Genomic DNA, 23857 nt, shown 5'->3' with positions numbered 1-23857 from the left:
CACACTGCCATGTCAGAAGTTTAAATTTAAGTTTTGGCTAATGTCAACACAGTCCAAACAGCTGAACTAAATCTGAGGTGCTCTCACTTTGCCTGGAGCAGCATAAAGTCTCATTCCCACTGCACAACAAAATCCCACCACCTGCTAACATCTGTCTTTTTAATGCAATGAATGCGTACGATCAGCATGCACACCCCGGTCAGATGACTCTGCACTAGACACGGTTTTTTTATCACCTCCAGCTCAGATCAGCATTGATGGGAACACAACACCAGGGTGATCGCAGTAATTTCAGCTCCTTAACAGGCAAAATGCAATGATGGGCCGTGACTAATTACCATCCGTCTCCTTCTAAGCAGCTGAAACACAGATCCAAATACATCTGCACTGAGATATAAAGAAAGGAACCCACTGAAAAGTTTTCAAAGACCTCTGTTTCTGCTGCTGCCTGCTGTCTACCTGTTGCCTGTCCATGACATCGCACAGACACACCAACAAAACAACCCACACACTCACAAAAGCTGACAGAACAGCAGACTCGTGTGCTGCAGCTGTGCGTTCACTGGCAGTGGGAATGCAGTCAATCACCTATAATTAGGGGGTTCACCAATGTCTGAAAAACCTGCAAATGGATATAACAGAAAAAAAACATTTTGTTTGACAGAGACCTTATGATGCTTTCCCTGAGAGTGCTCATTGGTCTGCATTAAGTCTCACAGACCCGGGAGCAGTTTGATGTTTTGGAATTACCCTTCATGGGTATTTCCACAGATAAACAACCAACACACAACACAATGACTCTGCTTTTTGTTTGTGGTGTGAAGTGGTGTCTAAAGCAACCCAAACAGACCCACGGCCTTTCTGTCCACATCTCACCAATGACCACAGGAGCTGTGATGATATCGCTGATTTTATTCTTTCAGTTTGTTTGTGTATGGCCCTCTGAGCAAACAGGCGAGCAGAGACAACAGGAAAAATGACCCTGCCCGCTATTCACATTTCTGATAATCTGCAGCACAATGAAGAAAAGGCCTGATGTTGCACTCAGCGAAAACGATGCAACAAGACCGAACCAGATTCACAGATAAATAACCTGTAGGGACGCTTTTGTAAAGACCTGTGATTATGTAGCTCTGCGTGTGTGTGTGGGTGTGTGTGTGTGTGTCCCGGTTACAGTGAAGCAACACAACACATATTTGAAGGGGTCACTAAGCAATGTCCTGTCACAACAGATCTCTTTGTTTCAAACATTTCATGGACGCCCGCAAGGCCACACTCTGAAGAAAAAGACGCGTTTGGGACCATTAGGGATTCTTTCAAATTGTTCCAATAGAGAAAACTGACATTCCTCATGCAAGGCTCATGAATTCTGTCTGGATTTTCAAGGTTCATAGACAATTTCTTTAAATTTGGGTGGCATAGAGTAAGAGTGCAGGCATTACTTTTTTCCTCAGGCACTCAGTTTTATGATAGCTTTGCACCTACGTGATGTGTGTGTGATAACTACACTCTCTCAACACATTTTTACCATCACATTTCACTGGCTTTTCCGTGACTTTAAGGCAAAGCTCAGGATGAGAGTTAATACAGCTACTTCAGCATGGCTATCTAGCGCTGCTTTTCACATGTTATAAATGACAAATGCTTTACCACACAGTCCACATACTGTTGTTTGGCAGGTAATGACTGCAACAGAGAACAGAACCACTTTCTACCGTGGAAAAAAAAAAACCCAATAATTAAAGTGTAGAAACACAACTGCATATATTCTGGCAGGAATATGATCTGACATCAGGCAGATATTTACAACATCAGCAACTAAGATTACAAGTTTCCTTGACGATAGGATGATGCCACATGTAGCAGTATAGGTAAGCCATGTAAACACTTACAGTTTTGTCCCAGTAGCAGATGACCATGTACAGAAATCCCTCCCAAGCCGACGTCACACTGCAGAGTAGAAAAAAAACCCACAGATAATTCAGACTGGTTTCACATACATTTATGTCATTATTTGAAAATGAGCAATGTTTAATATGAACATCCTCTACTGTAACATTATATATGAAAGAAATTAAGTAAAGACATAATAGGTTGAAGCTTTGTAAATACATATTGACTGAAGATGGTTTCATGTGTCTTTAGAGTTAAAGTTGACTTAGTTATTTAAATTCCAAACTGGTTAAAAAAATCGGACATGCAGACAAATAAAGACATAACATATGGCTGTTGCAAAATGAGTATACGCTCAACTGACCTCAAAATGGAAATTATGTAACATAAATTGTGAGCTGCAGTGCTGGCTCACTGTCGAAGAATGGTTTTAGGAAGATACTTATCCCAGTTTGTGTTGACTTTCTTTCTTGTCTCGTTCATTATTTGTGTTTCTGTTACTGAAGCTAATACAGCCACAAATTGTGATTCTTTTTTTTTTTTAAATTGTCTATTTCACACGTCTCTGAGCTTATTGTTTTGTCACTATTTGTCAGTAAAAAAGTTCCATATTTATTTTGTTATTTTCTCTTGTTTATGAGGGAGTCCTGATCAAGTGCTTCTATGCTGAGTGGGTGGGGCCGGCCCTGGGTGAATGTATGCAGAGTCTGCCTGTGGCCTTGACTCAGGCGCCTGGTATTTTGCCTTTCTGACAACAGAGCTCTTTGCTGCTAAAATGCAAATCAGTAGAAATGGGAGGAAAGGGAGGTGAGATTACAGAAGACAAGTTACAGCTTGCCTGTTGCGTTCCATCTAACTTTAGAAAACATATACTCATGTTTAAGTCAGACTTTTCATGGGAATCAGTGTTTTTTCTGTTGTAAAGAGGTTTTTCTGTAGCAGAGTCCTATTATAACCAAGTTCCCAAACTATTCTGAAAGCTTTTAAGCTTGACTGAGATCTGATCACAGTGGGTCTCATTTACTAATATCTGTAAAAAACAATAAGTGTTCCTGCAAAATTACTGTCAGATTCATGACACGAGCACACCGGATGATTTTGTTCATACCACCAGTTGAAAATGCCGGTTAACTATGCAAGTGGCTGCTTGATTTGCTTCACTCACCAGTCAAAAAAAAAAAAAAAAAAAGATTTTTGAATCCACTAGCCATGCTGGCAGGCAGACAAAAAGGTTGATTTCCAACCCTGCTTTCCATCATGAATATGTTGGTGAATCTGAATCTTTTTGTTTGCAATCAGCATACTGCCACTTCCACATTTCTCTGTGTAAGGAAACACGTTGAAACACGCCCTGACACACCAGTGTCAGACCATCAGTGAGCATCTGTCAACGTAACGACAGTCAGAAACAGCTGATGAGCGGTTCAATTCTTTTTTTGTGATCACATTTTTATTTAGCTTTGTGCAGGGTATAATAACAAATCATATATATGTGCCCATATACTTTTCAAATGTTGTGGTTATTGATACTCTTTTTTTCCAACCTCACTTTTTCTTAAGCATCCATCATCCATAATGTGAGGGAGAGTGCAAATGCCCCCATTTGCACTCTCCCTCACATTATGGATGTGTATGTATGTAGGAAAAGTAATCAGTTTACCACCCAAAGGGAGGAGTTTATTTTGAAATGTGGGTGTCTAAGTGTGCCACTGCATCTCTGAGTTAGTTTCCACACTCGTTGCCAAATCAGTATAGAGTGGGAAATAATAGGGCCGAATTTCGTTTGGTTGTATCGGAGGGGTAAGTCACAGAATGTTAGTTCTTCCAAGCTGTAAGAGGAAACCACACTGCGCTCAATCTGGAGACGAGGCATGTTCTCATCTTGAGAAAACTAATTTTAACCAGTCGATTTTTGTGTCTCCCTCAAGCGTCACTCCAAGAACCAGTAACTAAGCTGTTAACCACCAGCAGTAACGGTGGGGTCTGCCAGGTGCCCGAGAGGTCACGGAGGGCGTGGAGCTGGATGTATGAGACAGCTTCATGGGCGTGAAGGACCATCTGGAGGATGGGACGGGCCACATCCTCAGCCTGGGGCTGGATCTGGACTACCTCCATGTAGAAGGTGCTGAGCGGCAGGTCGGCCTGAGCACTGGGACAGGTGCTGGGAATACAGGGGTCTTACAGGTCGGCGCTGGTGCCCCGAGTAACAGCAATAACAGCATTGGTAGTAGCACAAGTTTTAGTACTAATTCAAGCTGTAGCAGCAGCAGCTGCAGCAATTTCTCTGACAGCGACGATGAACGGCTCCAGAGTGGGTCTACTTCTGAATCTCAAAACCTTCAGCAAGATCACCTGCGCCACCAAGAGTCCTCTTCAGTCCTTCAGACAGTCAGGCTGGACCTGGCACCAAACCAGTCTGCTGGAGACCCCCCTAAGTCAGAGATATCACCTCCCAGTGACCCTGTCACAGACTACCGCGCCAAGGTGGAGTTTGCTCTCAAGTTAGGTTACTCTGAGGAGCTGGTGCTGCTGGTGCTGAGGAAACTGGGTCCAGTTGCACTTATCAATGACGTCCTGGGTGAGCTGGTCAAACTAGGGACCAAGATAGAAGTCGAGCAACAAGGAGGCTCGACTGTCTCCCAGTCTCCATCTTCATTATCATCCTCTTTGGCCTGCTCCTCCTCTTTATCCTCCTCCAACTCGTCTCTGGACTCCTGCCGGCTGCTGTGTCCATCCCAGCTGCTTGAGGACAAAGAAAACCTTCGTCCGGTTGTGGTGGACGGGAGCAATGTAGCCATGAGGTGAGAAATGGTTCATGCTCTTCAGTGATTTTAAACTTTGGTGGGAGGACAACTGATTTGTTTGCACTAAGTGATTGTGCCTTTAACATGTCTTTAATGTCCTCTTTCTGCTCTTGCAGTCATGGAAATAAGGAAGTGTTCTCCTGTCAAGGGATCCAGCTGGCTGTTGATTGGTTCTTGGAGCGAGGTCATCGAGACATAACTGTTTTTGTTCCAGCCTGGAGAAAGGAACAGTCACGACCTGATGCCCTCATCACAGGTAACAGCTACTATAGCTTTCAGTGATGTTAAAAGTTACAATGAAATGACTATAAGCAAAAGGATGCACCTAAAGCCAAGTACAGTCACCGGAAGAAAATGTTGACATTTTACATGTCTGCAAACTACGGATACTTTACATTTGTACTTTTTATATATGTCATATCAATGTTTCTAAAATGACATAGTATACCAGCTGACTTTGTTATCGGTAGGTGGAGGGGATGGTGGATGGCGTGGCTCCTAGGCAAGACGCCTACCAAGCTGCAGACCGCAGTTTAAAACCAACAAATAACAAACATGGTTGCTTTATAGCAAACTGTTTTTGTTTTTGCAGCTGCTTTTAGGCATGAAAAGCACTTGTATTTTTCCATGACATTGTGGCTTTTCCTCAAAAAGGTATTTTAAAACAATACTTGACCTTTTCCTAACAATTACTAAGTGGTTTTTGTGCCAAAACTAACCACACCTTAACCACAGCATTGCTAAAAGATACATTTTCAATGTATTTGCTACATAATAACGTGTAACGTGCATGTTGGTGGTTCTGTAAAAATGAATGTTTTTTTTTTAAGTATGAATCCATAGAACCATTATTTGATTATGCATATCTTTTATGGAGTCAATTGTGATTTAATATTAATAAATTGCAGTATTATTAATTAAATAAACATCAAAATGTTAAAAAGAAATGTTTACATAATACATAAAAATACAAAAAAAAAACCAAACAAACAAACAAAAACAAAAGACCACTGTTTAAGACCAATAAACAACAAACCAGTTGTTTTATGGAAGTTATCACTGCATTTCCATCGGCTATTTCACCATCTAACATGGGTCTGTTGAGACATATGAGACATCAATACATTTTCGACTGGTTGTCTTGCAAATAAATGCAGTTGTTTTTAACCAATAAAGCGGTTGCCAAAATATGATCTTTTCCTAACCACAATGAAGTGTTTTTTTTTGTTCCTCAAACTAAGGATACTCTAACCATGTCATTAGTGAATCAAACAGAAACAAAGTTTTCACTGCCATAGTTATGTACAAATGTAACATATTTGTTGTTTGCACAAACATACAATGCCAACATTTATTCTGGTGATTGGATTGCAAAAATTCTGCTTTGTATGGATCTTCAATACCAAACGGAAAATGTTTAACTTTTACTTATCCCTTTTTATGATAAACTGAACCTCCCCCCCTTTCTTCAGACCAAGAGATCTTACGGCGACTAGAGAAAGAGAAGATCCTGGTCTTCACTCCATCTCGCCGCGTGCAGGGGCGCCGTGTGGTTTGCTATGATGACCGTTTCATCGTCAAACTGGCCTTTGAGTCAGATGGCATCATTGTTTCCAATGACAACTACCGCGACCTTGCCAATGAGAAGCCAGAGTGGAAGAAATTCATTGATGAGCGTCTTCTGATGTACTCCTTTGTAAACGACAAGTAAGCAACTCACATGCCAAAGGAGAACAAATTTAATGCGTTTCCCAACACTTGTAAAAGAAGTTAAAACCAAGCTGCTATCCTTCTTATGATTGCACAATGGAAGAATTAAGGACTTCCCATCTACTCAACAGACACTTTCATTTCCTCATCACAGTTCTTTTGATCTTTGTTCTCTCCACTTTTACCTCATTGCCTGAATCCCCTTTGCACACAAGAAAAGATATGACCTTCTTCAGATCATGAGTTTTGCCTTGTCTGTCATATTATTGAAGTGATCTATTGTCATGGGAAAGTGTTTGTTTTAGCTTTAATCGATCAATGTGTATTTAGGTTCATGCCACCAGATGACCCGCTGGGACGCCACGGGCCCAGTCTGGACAACTTCCTGAGGAAGAGGCCTATTATTCCTGAACACAGGAAACAACCATGTCCTTATGGTAAAAAATGCCCTTTTGTTCTTGTCATTGGTGCACTTCAAGTAATTGAAAGAAAAGCTGTTAGTTATCTTTCACAAGCATTACATTTTTATAAACCAGAATAAAGTCATTGATTTCTTTCCAAAAAATGGAAAACAAGTAACTTGGCACAAAAATGGCCTGAAAAACTGCTTTAAAAAAAGCAAACATAGACAAAATCCAGAAGTGCATAATTATAATTATTGTCACTTTAGATTTCAAATAATGTTACTTTTATCTTTTTAATTTTCAACATTGTTCAGGTCATTTCCTTTTGCACAAATATTGGCATGTCATCAGTATAGACATATCTGTTTTAAAATATAATATAATATAATATAATATAATATAATATAATATAATATAATATAATATAATATAATATAATATAATATAATATAATATAATATAATATAATATAATATGTGAATCAGCCAAAATTCAAAAATCCAATACAGTGCATCCCTGATGCAAACATAATCCACTAACCAAGATATTATAAATGCTTAAATTCCAGCACATTCAAAATGCTTTTCCTTTTTTGTCTTTTAGCGAAGAAGTGCACTTATGGCCACAAGTGCAAGTTTTACCATCCTGAGAGAGGTAACCAGCCCCAGCGTGCTGTGGCTGATGAGCTCCGTGCTAGTGCCAAAATTTCATCAGTCGCTTCTAAAGGTCTGCTGGAAGATACTCTGATGGTGAAGAGCCAACGTCCAGGTCAACCAGGAGAAATGGCTGAGGCCGAGCTGAGTCGAGGCACTCCAAAGAAACAGCCAAACCCCAGCCCTCGGAGCTCCTTCACTGACCTTGAGGACCGATTTCGGATTCAGTCCAAAGTTGAAGGACGTAGGGGAAGTAGCAGCAGCAGTAGCAGTAGCTGTAGCAGCAGCTTTCTAACGTATCCTGCTCCTGGGGGGCCCCCTGTATTAGGAAGCTTTGACCGATGGGAGCACCCTGGGGGAAGTGTTGGAGGCAGCTCCAGGGCTGTTGGAGCCTCTGGATTGAGCCAGGCAGAAACTTACCACAGATGTGAGTCTCCAGACCTGGGCTACAGCTCGCTGGTGAAGCCGTACTCGAGCCTCAGCCTGGTAGTGCCACAGAGTCCGGAAAGCTCCTTCACAACTGATCTGCGAGCCGGATCACTGCTGTCAGACTGCAGCAGTGAAGGCAGCTCAGACTCCTTCTCCCCTGACCCTTTATTAGATGAGGGCCCCAAGTGCCACCATCACCACCACCATCCTCACCATCATCATCACTGCTCGGGCCAGTACGCCCACCCTGTAAGCCGTGTTCCCCCTGGACTGGGCCAGCATGCTCCTCATGGTTATCCTGTTCCTCAAGCACTAAGGAGACAATACGGTTTGGGTTTGGACGACCATCCATCTTCTGCTACCTCTCATGCATCTCCACGTCCCTTCAAGCCTCCATCTAACCACATTCCACCCCAGATTCAGCATTCGTTGCTGAGCAGTTTCCCAGGGGCGTTCCCAGCTCGTACACATCAAACATCCACTGCTCACTCCCACTCTCAGAGCGCCCCCGTCAGCCGCAATGTGATGGGATCTCTTTGGCAGGACACTGGGCCTCAGGACTCCCAAGTGTACAAAGAGTCACCACTTCATCCCCGAAGAAACCTCTCTGGGCTAAACCAACAACCACAGCATCAGATTAACTGGGACCCCCATTACCAGCAGTCCCCTAAGCCTTGTTATGATCCGTTTGCCTTCCAGAGTCTTCCAGAAGTCCCTGAGAAGGTTTGGCACTCTCCTTGGGGCAGGCAGGCCCATTCATCACCACGTGGCCTTTCAGCATTGAGTCCTCCACCGCTCCCACAGCTAACATTAACCCCTCCATCCATCACAACCCACAACAACCACCTGCCTCCAGTGCCCCAGCACCAGGAGCCCCCTTCCCTGGGTCGATACCAGGACCTTAGAGAGAGGGTGTTTGTTAACTTGAGCCGTATCTTCCCTCCTGATCTGGTGAGGATGGTGATGACCAGGAACCCTCATATGGTGGACGCTCAGGAGCTCGCAGCTGCAATTCTGATGGAGAAGTCACAGCACGGTTCTTAACCAGGCTCAGATCTACAGGTTTATCCCTTGCAATCCCGTTAACAAACCAAGGATCCTCTAAGGAATACTTCATCCACAAAATGGCCACTTGCATATAAATTACTCACCACTTTTATGGTGAACAGAGAATCCAAAAATGGTGTACATTCTTCATGAATTGAAGTACAGATTTAGCAACAGCAAAACTACTTCAAAACATTACGGATGCTCGATAATATCCGCATGTCATTGGTATCAGCAGATATTGGCTTTAAAATGAAATATTGGAATCGGACAATATGCTGTTTTCTGCCAATATCACAAACCAATATATATTTTTAAATTGACAAAGTGAACATGTACAAAACATCAACCCTAAATTGAAGCATGTTTCTTATTTTGACCAATGAATAAATATTAAGTACACTGAAAAGCATTTCATAAGCGTATGCATAAAAAATAAAATTAGGTGGGAAAAAAGTGGATATACTGATATCCATTATCGGCCTAATGAGTTGTTATCAGTGTATCAGATATTGAAAAAAAAAATCCAATGACGTGCATCCCTACAAAACATCCATTTCCTGTATAATCCCGGTTTCATGTATTTACCAAGTATGCTCAATACTTCCAAAGCACATGCATTTTCACTAAAACATTATGACTGAGAACACATCAGTAATAACCATGGAAGCATACAGACACCTGGATACAGTGCAGGAAGCAGAATCCCTTTCATTCCTACTTTTGCTCAGTGGCACATGAACTCCAAAAATGCTCAACTGCCATGTAAAATTACCCAGATGATCGACACTACTTTACGCATCGTCCGGCCCATTTTGCTAACTTGAATGGAGATAAAATGATTCAATATTGCAGCTCTCTGAGATTTTCAAATGTTATCAGACGAATTGATCAAATTCTGCTAGTAAAACCAGTCATTTCATCTTGGTGGTGAGGCTCAAAAAATGTATTCACTGATTTTCAGACATCTCTTTCACAACTTAAGAGTGTGGGGAAAAGTCTTTTTGGGCCAAATGGCACCACGTAATGGACTTGGATGTTGTAATTTCACTGTTTGGCCACAACAAAAAGTGTCTTCTAAGCCTGGCACACTTCTGTGGGGTCTGGTATGAGCAGTCTGATGTCGGATGAGTAGCGTGTTTGGGCAGGGATGCTCAGAGTGCACTTCTTGCAAGTGTTTTAAATTGTAAAGTTTAAGAGAAAAAATGCTGGTGTTTAGGAAGTACTGTACAGTTTTGCTGTTGTAAAATGCATTTACTGAAAAATGTTCAGCTTTCTTGGATTCTCCGTTCACCGTGGAAGCATGAGACAACAAAAAAGTTGTCCTCATCAATTCTAATTTTATAGGTGAACCGTTCCTATATACTGTTAATGGATTGCTTATTTTCACTGCAGGGAAGATTTCTCATTACTTTTAATGTTATTTTTGTAAAGGGAAAACCCCAAATTGCCATATTTTTCTATAAATATGCCTGATATTTCAGCACTTAAGATCAGGGGTTTGATGTGCATGTTTGCGACACTGGTGTATTTAGGGAAGCTTTTAATGTGTTTTTTCAAGGGTGACAGTATTGTTCAGTTTGAATTAATTTATTTGTTATATTTTAATTTATTTAGATATTTTAAAATTATTCTGTTTTTTGGCACTTTTCTGTTATTGTTGTTTTTTTGGCAATCATATCAGGGTATAAGTATCGCTCAAATTCCATCTGAGTGAAATGCTTCACTTTTCCAGTCACAGATGATGACAGTGTGGGGTATGTAAAATAATATAAAATATTTAATTACTCATTGCCAATACATTCCTACAGAATTTAGTGCTCGAACGAGCTCCGGAAACGGATCAAGGGTTTCTTGTCTGACAGGTGGCCGATCAGATGCTGTGGTGAGATTTTGTGGATTTCCCCCAACAGGGAAGTGAAACTCAAGCGGCACCCGCAATAGAAGATCGCAAAAACTCCACTCGAAAACCCCATGCTGTTGTTCAGTTTTGAATGAGTCTATTTCTCCGTTAGGATAGCCCTGTCAGCTGACTTCACAGTTCTTCAGCTTTCAGTACTGATTTTTTTTAAACACACCCTCTATTTATGTTTCCATCTTTAAACCATATCAAAAATCACACAAATGTGGCTGTTGGCACCAGAAATGTTTAGGTAGAAGGAAGATTGATTATTTTGATTATAATTTAAAAAACAATGTTAATTTATTACCTTTTGTGTGCATGAATGTCTGTCCTCAAGAGACACAGGGTTTCCTTTGTCAGCAGTGACACCATGAGGAGGGTTTAGTACCACTCTTCTTTACCCTCCGGTTAGATCCACAGCTTTGCAGTTAAATACAGGAGCAGACTGGCAAGAGTTGGGAATCACCCTCTGAAAATAAAAAAGATAGTGGTTTTTAGTTATACAAACTTTTCTCAGAGGTGCTAATGATCTCATCAGTTCAATCACAATGCAGTTTTTTAGGCCTCGTCCACATGTTAACAGGGTTTGTTTGTTCTTTAAACAAAGATTTTTCGACGAGTTTTTCTCCCAAACTCGATTCGGTCACTTAAAACAGATCTTTGGTCAAATTAAAAAGGACGTGACCAAAATAGCGAGCGAACTGCCAGAAGAAAAGTTCATCATATGTCAGAAACATATGATGCCACAGAATTGTTGCATTTGTATGTCATTAAGTGGCGGAAACCAGTGGAAACATCCAAAACGATAATGTTTTGGCTTAAAATAAGTGGTTTTGGGCACAACACCTGCAGGAAATGCAGCTTTGGTAAAAAAAGAAACACTTTTCGTGCCACTATCCACAGTGGAAATACACTGATGGGTCGCTAAAAGATGATCGGTGGCTAAAAAGCCACTGGAAATGCAGTGATGACTTGATTAAGTCGTCTGCAGCTGTAACATATGCGATGCCTCTGATTGGCCAACATCTTCTTTGCTTAATTACCTACACGGCTTTAGGGTTTTGGCTAAACAGCGGCCTGTTGGTTTGGCATGATCCTCAATTCCATGATCCATCAATTATGCTTTTAATTTGGATTTTTTTGTTTTGTTACTGTGCTTTCAAAAATACCTGTGTACATGTGGACTAAGAAAGAGTTACAATTTTTTTTTAAGTAAAAAAAATGTAAGTGGTAATAACTTTATTAATTTTGATTAAGGACTTGAACTTATTACTTTACTTTGCCATCAATACATTTATATAACAAGTTTAATTTTTTGGAAAGTCTAAATTACATATTTTTCCAGGCATCACAAAATAATGTTCTGTATGAGGACAGCAAAATTATTTATTTATTAATTAACTCATCATTAAATTTCTAAATTTTCCAAAATGAAGTGAAAATTTCAGACCAAAAGTAATTCATGTCACTAATTTTTCCTCTTTTTTTTTTCTTTTGTCTTCTTTCTCCTTCAAAGTATTTTAGGTCATCTTCTCTCACTGTAAAGCACTTTCAGCTGCATTTCTTATGAAATACCAATAATTTTTTTTATAATTATCTCTACCACAGGGATTATTTGAATGTCTGAAGAACTGTTTGTAAAGCTAAACTAACTCTTGCCCAGTTCGCACAACGTCTAGCGGTCAGATGACACCTCTTTTTGTTGATACAAATTGTATCCTGTAAACTTTTTAAGGAGATCATTGTTTTATATGAGAATATTTAAACTAAAAATATTTCGAGTTGAATATTGTGAGTATTTGTGGCAAACGTTGTCACGGTTGGTTCTTAGCCTTTATTTAAATGAGGTGGGTTTATTCCTCCTTTTATTCCAAGTGCAGGAAGTCTCAAATGCACTTTTTGGAAACAGCTGTTACTGTTTATGTTGAATTGTGAATTTAAAAAAAAAATGGTGCTGTGTAGCCCAAAAAAAAAAACACTCAGCAGGGGTGGAGGTTATGTCGACAGTGAGAAGCAGATAATTACCGTGTGGTTGTGAGACGAATTGAAACTTGTTAGCGTCACTTCAAAACAGTATTTCTGGTTATTTCTGGAGTAAAAATATACTGAGGTTGAGAGCAGTAGAAAAAAAGGTTTAATGAGCTTCTTAAACTTGTGCCACAGGCTCCAAATCTTTCGCAACATCTTTCATATTTTCTTCTTTATTGCGTTGCAGCTGTCTTACTTGAAAAGCTCTTTTTTTCGGGGGCTGTGCTGTAATCTGAAAGGCGTCGGTGTCAGGAGCGAGTCCTCAGTGATAGATAACGGCTGAGGGAGTCAGTCGGCTCTGACTGAGGCGCTCTCACCCTGCTGGTCTGACTGGCACTGTGTGCTGGTGTGTGTGACGATTTAATTTAACAAACCTCTAAAAGGTGTTATGTCAACATTCCTGTGGATATTATTTAGTGTATGAGGGCAAAAAAAACTATTTTTCTATGATCATGAACTTGTTAAGAGCTATTTTTCTAATTGTACATGTTTATCTGCAGAAGAGATTGTAGTCGGTGGTGCTGAATGAAAAGATGTTCACATTTCTAACTGTGCTCACGTTATATTGTTTGATTTTTTCCATAAATGTTGCCGGACAGTGTTCAGACTTTATATGATCAGGCAAATTCCCACCTCGCTTTTCTGTGTGTCTATGGTTTCTCAACACAAACAGCCCGACGTCAGCTGTGGCTGTTCATCAGCGAGCAAAATGCACCAAACATTTGTGTGTGTGACAGAGACTTGGACCAACTTTAACCCTTTGAAACCTGTGCAAACTGGTTTGAGCTCTTTGGAAAACGTGGTTAGAAGGATATTAGCAAATAAATATGCCATGGCCCAAAGTTTTGCGAGAAATTAGTAAAAAGTTAATAGAAATTTATCTCAAAAATAAACAAAAAATAAAAGTAAAAAGCAAAAAAATAACACAAGCAAAAAAAATATGTATAAATATTCTGTAACATAATGTTAAATACAACATTATAGATGATTATGAAAAATGTCCAGTGACCTAAATTCATAAATATTATAACTAAATACTTAAAATTATTATTATTATTTTTCAGGCCATTCCTTTTTAAATTTCACTTTTTTTAGGGACAAACTTTCAGGTAATTTTCTTATACTTAGGTGATTTCCTCTTTTATTGCTCATTACCTTCTTCCCATGTTTTTAAAAAATAAACAAATAAAACAAAATTGCCCAGGTTTCAAAGAATTAAATAAATGATTTGATTGTATATCCCGTCTTTGCTGAGCAACAGTTTTGTGCAAAAGGAAGTAAAAGCTCGTCCCATACAGACGATTTAAGCAAATAATAACCCAAGGTATTAACTGAAGTTTTACAGTAATGGATTTTATTATTTCCTCACTGTGCTAGTCTTACTGTGACATGTGAAAATGTCCACTGTGAAAAAGGCCTGTAAGCAGCACTTAACCACCTTTTTCTTGGTCTTTTTTTGGCAAATCATTGCAAATATCACCTTCATTTGTGTTCAGCGACAAAGGAGGGTCAGTCTCATGCTGCTCGCTGTCCCATAATGCTTTAAGAGCTGAAACCTCACTGAAAATGAACAGGGGTGATGCTGGTCAGTGAGTCTTCCACAGAGGCATCTTGCATTTCACCTCTATGTCTAAAATTTGCCTCTCATTCAGTCTGAACACACCTTTAAGAATTTCTGTGTGGATTTTGTCTGACGGATAAAATGCTGGTTTGTAATTTATTGCTCTTGCTCTTTTTCTTTCAGATCCAGCTGTTTTATCCAATAAGAGAAACATGTATAATATCAACAATGTCTCTGTTTATCACAGTCTGCTCACATCTTTATTTCTAATGTGCTTTAATATTTCATTTCTGCTACAGAAATAATTAAATTGCCACCTCTTCAGGGACCAAAGCCGAATAAAAGGCTGTTTATTGCTTTTCAATGTTTCCCCCTGTGCTCAGGTCAATGGTGGTTATATGAAACCAAAATAAAAAGAAAATATTAAAGTGTTAGGGCCATTGCTGCTGTTTCACGGTGTTGCAGATGAGGAGCTGTCATGTACAGCTGAGCTGAACGGAAATATCTTTTTTTTTCGGAGTGGGTGTCTTTAGGGCCGAGGAAGTCAACTGAGCTTTAGGAAATGAAATCCAAAATAAAAGCACAAAAAACAAACCTGTCATGTTACCTACAGAATTTGGGAAAATGTGGCCGAATGAGACATGTTGACAGTTCTTGTGTGTGATGTAAAAGTGAGCAATAAAGGCGCGACTCAAGCTTTCACATGTTGTTTGTGACTTTCCTTATTGATTCAAAATTAGGATTGCTGATCTTTGGCAACACACGATCAATACACAGACACCAAGTATCCTTTTATCATATTAATTATTAACATTGTAAATACTTATTAAACTTTTGGTAGCGCGCTAGAATGATATAATCAATGGCTTTTTCACTGGATATATTTTGCTGCAAAAAATATGACTGAAGTGAGATGAAAACACTGAAAATTTCATGTTATTAGATTAAATAGGATTTTTTGCAGCTGAAAAGGGGTAATAAATTGCAATATATCACAATATATGTTATCGAAATTATCAGCATATTGCAAAAATATTGGACCATGACTTAACCCTTTAAAACCTGAATCAACATCTGTTTTCCTGTGCTGGGTTCAGACACTTTCCGCCTGCATTTCATCCTCTGAAAGCAAATTGGTTTGATTTCTTTAAAAATGCAAAAAAAAAAAAAAAAGGAATGTAACTTGACAAGAAATAACTTACAAACTAGAAATTATCTGGAAATTAGCTGAGGGGATTCTTAAGTATTATCAACAAACAACAGAAAAATACCCAGAAAACTATATTTTCAATTATCGCAATTACAGATGTAAAAATATGTTACAGGAGAAAAAAGTCATTCTTAATCACCTTCTCGAGGTCATTTTCTTGTTAAGGCTTATTATTTTGTATTTTACTTGAAAATTTAATAAAGCCGATTTGCTAAGGTTTAGAGGGTTAAGTATCATGATAAAATTGAACCCTGTGGTGTTTGGTGATTCCCACCACAGTATATTTGGGGTTGAGACATCCATTTGTTGTTGTTGGCTATATGCTGTAACACTGATGGAGGGAACATTAACTTTTGGTTCAGTATAATTTAGAAAAATATGAGACAGGTTTGTTTAAGATATAGAAATGATGAATATTTTGACTTTTAACACAGATTGCCACAGCAGTCTTTCCAAAATGTATGCCACATGCATAAATACAGCCGAAATTATCAAAAAATGATGACTTAAAAGGGCGTAAAATGAACCAAACAGTCCCTAACAGTTAATGAAATAATGCGATTTATCGATACTAAACTCCAATTTTCTCCATAGAAATGTGCATAATAAGAGGACTGTAAGTGGGCGTAGCCACCGCGACGACACCCGTTTATTATATTATTAATATAATTACTGTTATTTTTTTTATACCTTTGCTTTAAGGCCTCGAATTTGGCATTTTTGCCGTCGACGTTTTTGATTTCTGGAACCGGACGTGACCGTTTTTTGGATGACAAACTGGAGATAGCCTAGCTGCTAGCTCGGTTAGCACAGTGCGGTTAACGGTAATAATGCTAACTTTCGCTGCCGAAAAACGGGCTCAAAAACCAATAAAACCAAATGCACTTACCGTTAGAAAAACCCCCGACTCCTTAGTAAAGCCGAAAGTTGAGCAAAACTTTTTTTGGCGACCAAAACGTTACTATTACCTTCCACGAAGTGAAAACACGGTATTCACGACAACAGCTATGGCTTCCCTCCGTGAATCTGAAGCTACGCCATGGTTACGTTTGCTAAGTAACGTCGTTACCATGGTAACGACCACGCCCTTAACTTTGCACATATTAAAGCCTGATTAACATTTTTACAGAAGATTCAATTATAAACAGTATATTAATTTCACCCCCTCAGTTGTCATGGATGTTGAAATTAACTTTAAAGATCAAAATTGTTTTTTGTTTTTGTTTTTTTGGGGTTTTTTTGTACCATGCTGTAAAAAGGTTTATTTCAGATGTAAAGTTTGACCTTTCAAACCCTTTGAAACCTGAGCACATTTACTTTTGACATTGATGTTTGTTTTTTGTTAAAAACATGGTGAGAAGGCAATGGGCAATTTAAGAAGAAATTATCCAAAATAGCACAAAATTATAACAAAAAAAAATCGCAAATTTAGCAAAAATAATAAAACAAGGAAAGTAAAAATAAAAAAGTAGAGTATGACCTGAAAAAATAATAATAATTCTGTAACATAATTTTAAATAAATATTTATAATAATTATGAATTTCATTTATTGGACATTTTTGGGACAATTCTTACCAAGTTGCTCTGTACCTTTTCTCCTTTTTTAAAGAAATAACACCAATATGTTCACAGTTAAAACATTTAGATACTTATAAAAGGCATCTAAACCCAGCACAAGTAAACTAACGTCGATCCAGGTTTCAAAGGGTTAATGTGAAAGACTCGCTGTTCTGGAGACAGCCTCAAGTGGCCATTAGAAGAACTGCACACAAACATTTTGCAGCAGCTTGTTTTGTAAAAAAAGTAAATAAAAATTTGTTAGCTTTGTTTGGATCAGCTTACAGTATATTTGTGACATAATTTGCTTTTGTTGTTGAATTTTTAAGACTTGGCCTGTTAACACCTGCACAGTTCAAAATTTGTTTCCCATGTCAAAATTGTGTCATATTTGGTTGAACATATTTGTTTTTGTTTGTTTACATTTCTGTTTATTTAACCCTCAAGGACAGTTTGGCACATTTTACGCACTTTTCGTTTTTTGATAATTTTGGCTGTGTTCATGCATATGGCATAAATTTTTATAAGATTGTGCATGTTTTTTTTTTAATCTTGGCATTTCCAGCTCAGCTTCCTCAATCAGTCTAAAATACACCGTGTAAACAAAACTGCTACATTCATACTGTTCAGTGCAAAAATGTGCCACTGAAACCCATTCAAAGTGCAATTTTTGATCCCACAACCATCAACGCATAAAAATATGCATTGTATTATTTTGTCATTCTGGGCTTTTGCCTTTTGCTGTTTTCCACCTGGTGACGTCTTTCTTTGTTTTGTTTTGTTTTTTTTTACCATATTTGGCATATGGAGAAAATGCATGCTATTTCCACTTGTTGCACTGTCACAATTAATGTTGCTGAAAATCACAGACATATCCCAGGCTGTGATTATCAAAAAATCTACTTTGCATGTAGTATATTGAAAGCAATTAAGGTTTTTTTTTTTCCTTCATCTAACAACATATTGGCATCATGATAAAAACCTGGCATTTAAAGGGTTAAAATTCTAAAAATTAATAAATATTTGATATTTATGATTAGGACTGATGTTGGATAAAAACTGAACTAAATGAAAGAAGAAAATAATATTAATGTGTTTTATTTTTCAAAGCACATTTTGTGCGCAGAGTGATACGAGTGAGTAATATTAAAGAGGGTTAATGAATAATAATATAATTTATTGATATAAAACATGTTTGATGTTTTGTAATATGGCTTTGACTTCACTGTTTTTCTTTTCCTTTGTATTTTCTGTGTAATTTATTTAATTGTTAATTGTTTTATTGATGTGGTTTCATCTTTTCAAGCATTTTGACCTGATCAGGATCAAAACGTCTGAAATAAAGTAGTGTGGCGTGGAGTCAGTGTGGGCGTTACCTTTTTACTCAGCGTCTAAAGTCAGGCAATTGACTAACAGAAAAGTCAGTGACAAACAGGCTTTCATTGAGTTTTATAACAACAGCGTGCGTCAGGTTTGAACATGTAAATCTGACACATCATCCTCTGTGAATAAATCCAACTCTGCTGCCTCTAACTTAAGTCAGGACTCTTCAGATCATACCGTAGCTGCATAGTTGGAAATATAAATTCATTCTTTATTGTGGGGCAAAATATATATCTGAACAAATGTGTCAATGGATGGAGAATGCCAGCACAGTAAGAATGTAAAATCTAGCTTGCATACGTTTGCTCTCGACTCTGAGTGAGCAAATGACGATGAATGACAGATCAACGACGGCAGAACTTAACTTTCCCAACACTAAATGACAAAAAGTAATGTTAGACGGGAAGGAAATGAGACGAATAAGGCGTTTTCTGTTTTTTAAAACAAATGATTTAAATCGTTCAACTGATGACATTAAAGTAAGGTACAGATATTAAAGCGTTACGGACAAGCGTGCCGGCGACATCAACAAGCTACAAATGGCCGTTTAATTTTGTTGAGTAGAAGCATGATATCAACCAGTTCTCTCATGATCATGCATGCAAGCATTAAAACTGTCAGTGTCGTAGAGGGGAGACGTCCAGGTCGGTGACAGGATGAGCCGCTTGCTATTTTTCCGACAGATTAGAGGACGTGTGCTTCGTCGGGGCGGGGCGGGGGCGGAGCTCTAAAAAGCAGGTAGCAGTGTGATTGGCCAACCGCTGCTGTGCAGAGCTTTGGCGAGGCTGAAGCTACGAAGCCCGTGAGCCGGTCGCTCTCCTGGAAAGATTTTTCAAAAAAGCAGGAGTTCCTGGGGTGGCAACGGGTTTTGGGCTTTACAAGGAAAGTGAGGCGTTGACATGGCAACGAGACCAACTGTCTCTTTTTCATCGTCGCGTCCACCCGTCTTCCCGGCTCACATGGACTCAAACTCGTCGATGCGCTGCTTGGTGTTGCCCTGGCGGATCTGGCGCAGGGTTTTGTACTTATCTCTGCCCGCCCGGACGTTCTCCGCGTGCAGCATGTCGTTCTGCGTTTTCTTGGTGTCGTCCCGAGCTTCAGCTAACTCTGAACTCAGAGCCTGAGGAGGAGAGAGACAGAGAGACAGAGAGACAGAGACAGAGAGACAGAGACAGAGAGACAGAGACAGAGAGAGAGACAGAGACAGAGAGACGGAGAGAGACAGAGACAGAGAGACAGAGAGAGACAGAGACAGAGAGAGACAGAGAGAGAGAGAGACAGAGACAGAGACAGAGACAGAGAGAGACAGAGACAGAGAGAGAGAGAGACAGAGAGAGAGAGAGAGAGACAGAGAGAGAGGGACAGAGAGACAGAGAGAGAGAGAGAGGGACAGAGAGAGAGAGAGAGGGACAGAGAGACAGAGAGAGAGAGGGACAGACAGAGAAGAGAGAGAGAGAGACAGAGAGAGAGACAGAGACAGAGAGAGACAGAGACAGAGAGAGGGACAGAGACAGAGAGAGGGACAGAGAGAGAGAGAGACAGAGAGAGAGGGACAGAGAAGAGAGAGAGAGAGACAGAGAGAGGGACAGAGACAGAGGGACAGAGGGGTGATGAGAGAAAGAAAAACAGCATCCCAGTTCACATCAGTTCTGGTTAATATTCGATGTTACACAGTGTGATGATGTGAGACTGAATATTGTCGTAGATTTTCTTTATCTAAAGTGTCTTTTCCTGTTTTGTTTCCTGTTTTTAACGCTGTCTCACAGTGAAAGGATGCAATTTTCTGAACGTAGACTGTTGGTAAATACACTAACCGCTCGGATCAGATCTCTGAATAAATACTCCAGCTCCATCAGGGTTCAGGTCTTTCTCTACCTGTGAAGACCTCGATGTTGACGCCCTACCTGTAGCTGTTTCTTGACACGTTCGTTCTTCTGCGTCTCGGTGATGCGTTCTTCCTCGCTGCGCTGGCTGCTGATGCCGTCGCTAAGGAGCTCGGCGCTCGCCTCGGCATTTGTTTCGTCCTCCTCATCGTGCTCCGGCGCCGGAGGAGATGTCGTGGCCGTCTTTAGCTCCTCCCTGGTCTTCTCCAGGTCCTCTTGTGCCGACAGAGCCTGCAAAGAACAAACGCGCACGCTTAAAGAGAGGAACGACAAAAGATACAAACTCTGAGTGATGCTGAGCTGAAATTATTCCTAAACCATAACAATTTTTTGATATACAGAGGTTATGTTACTTTGTGTTGCCATTCTGTGGCTTCGTCTTCCTTTTTCCTCTTTGCTTCCTCCAGCAGAGCGATTTTGGCAGTGAACTCCGCTAACTCAGCCGCCTGTTGAAAACAATAACACATGCAGGTAAAAAGTTATCAAACTGAATACAGTGTAGTGTCCACAGCCTGCAATTTCATTTTCATGTACAATAATATCACACAGACAGAATTAGCTTCTTCTCACGCAAGTAAAACTGGTTTTGCTCCATAAATATGTTTTATGTTTTAAACACACCAGTGTATTATTACATGTAAATCCTGAACCACACAAATAAATCAAAACCTGTTATTTCTTTAATATGTGAGATCATAAACTAAAATCGTTGTGTTCGTGGAGCTACATTTGATCACCACAAGTTCCTCCTGTTTCATAATAACAGCCTCATTAAAAATCGGAGGGAGTGATGTTCGAAACAGTGATGCACGATAATGATTATTTCAACCGATACTGCTAAAACGATAATTCCAATTTCTCGTGGCCGATAAGATACAGATAGCAGATAACTTCTTTTTGTTTTTTTTTCATTACCTGAGGGTATGAAAGGCTGAGATGTGGTGAGTACAGATTATTTTTAAAATTTTTTTATTTTCATTTAAAAAACCACATTTCAGACAGAAAGCTGGGAAAATCGCATTGGACTGCCCGAGACAGTAAATTTCCTCCTTGTTGACTGATGATCTAAGTAAGTCGCTAAATGTTTCTCCTGTTGCATTTTTTTAAAACAACACCGCTAAGAGGCTCCAAAAAGCCGCTAAATAGCGATTAAGTCGGCACGTTAGTAGTCCTCTCCTCCTGTCACCCTGGGACCTTAGATCGTCTTGTTCGTTTGTTTTTGGACATGGAAATGTTGTTTTATTGCATAACATCGGTAACAGTGTCCCCTACACTACAGTGAAAACACTGTTTGACGGAAAATCTTGTCAATGGGGAGGAAAGAGTTAAAAAAGAAAAAGAAATTGGCAGCTGTGTCAGGCTGAAATGAGCTAATATCATGTAGTCTGAACACGGCATGAAAGTAGAAAACAGGAATACCCTAAGCTAAATGATGGATGTAATTAATGGAGCTCGCAGTCTGCTGTTGCCACTTGAGTTCAAATATTTGCATTTTCACCCGGACAGAAGCACTAAACTCCAGCAGTGAATCTTGAAGTGGGGGACATGATTGATGTGTGAGTGCTGTTACCAGTTGCTCCTGGTTCTTCATCTGGTCAGCGGCCTGCTGAGCCAGCGCTGCCTTGGCCTCCTCCGCCGCCTGCCTCTCCTTGTCCAGCCGCTCTGCCTCCTCCTTCGCCCGCCTCCTCTCCTGCTCCAGCTCCAGCGCCTTGCGGGTCTGCTCCTCCAGCTCTGCAGGTAGAGCACGTTACAATATGATTCTTTATTTATATATTTGACGATGGAAATTTGTCTCCAGCTCACCACACTCTGAGCGATGGGTGGCTGGATCACAAACTTTCTAACTTTACAGCTAAACAGTACACTAAAATAAAAAAGGTAATGCAGTAACAGAGTCTTGATTCATATTTGATCAGCGCTTCCTAGTTTTGCAACAGTTCACAAGTACTGACTGATATGACTGACATCTGCATTAGAGACTCCTCAGCTCTGATTGGTTGTTTTCCTTCAACCATGTTAGACTCTGGTAAATGCCGTTAGAAGCACTATGAGGAGGAGGAACATATTCTTTCACAGATTATCTGTCTCGTGTAGTACTGTGTGGATGTAATGACAGTTTCAGCAAATATAGTAAAAAAAAGAGTAATTTTTAATAAAAGCTACCAACTGTGTCTTTAATCAACCCTAAAACCATGGACTGTTAATGGCATTCAGGTGTGATTATTCTCCATAATAATAATCATATTCCATGTTGTTATGATTAAAGTTATATTTTCTTTCCTTTCTCCTTTAAGTCCACAATTTTCCAGAACGATCCTCACTCTAAAGGTCTTCACACAGACAGACAAACATGTCGTACCTCTCTGAGCACTTTGCGTCTGGTCTTCGATCTGCCTCAGCCTCTCCATCAGCTCGTTCTTCTCTCGCTCTATCCGCTCCTTCTCCTTCTCCGCAAGCTCGCGCTTCTTCTTCTCGTTCTCCAGCTGTGCTCTGTCAAAATAAAACAGAAAACAACCGTCACACACGGCAGCCGCTGACTTAATCTGTTGATCATTTGACGTTGAACACCATGAAAATAAAAGAAAATTGATAGAACGTTGTTACTGAGTCTGGTCTTACTCAGACTTTTTCTTAAAGCTGTGTTAGCTGTTTTGTTTTTGTGTACTTGTGTTATTTGATTTCTTATAGTAACCTTGTTTGGTGTGTGCATTTTAACCTGCTGATATGTAGGAAAATTATCAGTCTTTGTTACATAATTTTAGATTTAGTTCATGGCTATTTCTCACTGACATAAATATAACATTTTTCACAATAAACATGAAAAGATATACACGGCAATGTGGAAAAAAAAATATATTTTTTAAAATGACTCTTAAGACTTCACTTGTCAAACTGAGACCAAATAATCTACAGTCTTTGGGATGGATTTACTGATTGCTTTATCAGGAGCAAACATGTTTTTGTACAGCACAATATAATATCTATAAAAATGGATCAACAATAAAATGAGCTATATTGAGTGTATGCTGTGAGCAGATGAGGAACATGAGATACGATTCTTTCAGCGCAGCACTGCCCCCTATTGATCGCAAACCTTCATCAATAAATTCCAACATTAAACCTCAGCTCATATTGGTTTGTTCAGAAAGCCAGGCAGTACACACACTGGGTGTGTACAGGGTTAAGAGAATACACCTGCTGGAAACTGACCCATAACCATAACTGCACTCACCCACTGACGATTACTGTTACTTATGAGGCCAAAAAAAACCCCCCAAAAAACACAACGCGAAGTTATTTGAAACCAGGAGCGACATCACTTCTCTTCTGCCGCTTTCAGACGCCTTTGAGTATTTAAACCTTTGAACCCTGAGTGCACTGGTGTGATTTC

The 23857-nt window shown here is 39.6% G+C and overlaps 3 protein-coding genes across 6 annotated transcripts in view; 1 reads left to right on the top strand and 2 right to left on the bottom strand.

The window, feature by feature from the left end:
- Positions 1 to 11117, top strand: part of LOC121948877 (putative ribonuclease ZC3H12C) — a 29283-nt gene extending 18166 nt beyond the window's left edge. The window contains exons 2-6 of the mRNA XM_088083615.1: positions 3822 to 4694; positions 4814 to 4953; positions 6170 to 6404; positions 6738 to 6844; positions 7415 to 11117. Of these exons, the coding sequence (XP_087939741.1) occupies positions 3934 to 4694; positions 4814 to 4953; positions 6170 to 6404; positions 6738 to 6844; positions 7415 to 8937 (2766 nt within the window). The 5' untranslated portion in view covers positions 3822 to 3933 and the 3' untranslated portion in view covers positions 8938 to 11117. The remainder of the gene's footprint in view (positions 1 to 3821; positions 4695 to 4813; positions 4954 to 6169; positions 6405 to 6737; positions 6845 to 7414) is intronic.
- LOC148188577 (uncharacterized) overlaps positions 1 to 11290 on the bottom strand; it is a 68777-nt gene extending 57487 nt beyond the window's left edge. For both annotated transcript variants that reach the window (XR_015777715.1, XM_088083619.1), the window contains exons 1-2: positions 11151 to 11290; positions 1893 to 1950 (exon numbers count right to left, since the gene is read on the bottom strand). Coding sequence is in view for 1 of the 2 variants with exons in the window: in XM_088083619.1 (XP_087939745.1) it covers positions 1893 to 1950; positions 11151 to 11215 (123 nt within the window). In the remaining variant the exon portion in view is untranslated. The remainder of the gene's footprint in view (positions 1 to 1892; positions 1951 to 11150) is intronic.
- A 7720-nt stretch (positions 11291 to 19010) lies between these two features.
- The window catches only part of LOC121948961 (radixin), a 45174-nt gene continuing 40327 nt past the window's right edge, over positions 19011 to 23857 (bottom strand). For all 3 annotated transcript variants that reach the window (XM_042494531.2, XM_088083617.1, XM_088083616.1), the window contains 5 exons: positions 22826 to 22956; positions 22037 to 22197; positions 20820 to 20912; positions 20488 to 20697; positions 19011 to 19703 (listed from right to left, as the gene is read on the bottom strand). In XM_042494531.2, the coding sequence (XP_042350465.1) occupies positions 19539 to 19703; positions 20488 to 20697; positions 20820 to 20912; positions 22037 to 22197; positions 22826 to 22956 (760 nt within the window). In that variant the 3' untranslated portion in view covers positions 19011 to 19538. The remainder of the gene's footprint in view (positions 19704 to 20487; positions 20698 to 20819; positions 20913 to 22036; positions 22198 to 22825; positions 22957 to 23857) is intronic.

Source organism: Plectropomus leopardus, chromosome 10 (genome assembly GCF_026936395.1).
Source record: "Plectropomus leopardus strain MGB_pleo_1.0 chromosome 10, ASM2693639v1, whole genome shotgun sequence".
In the NCBI taxonomy this organism is placed as follows: domain Eukaryota; kingdom Metazoa; phylum Chordata; class Actinopteri; order Perciformes; family Serranidae; genus Plectropomus; species Plectropomus leopardus.
The sequence above is the reverse complement of the archived record's forward strand: the minus strand, read 5'-3'. Positions and strand labels throughout refer to the sequence as shown.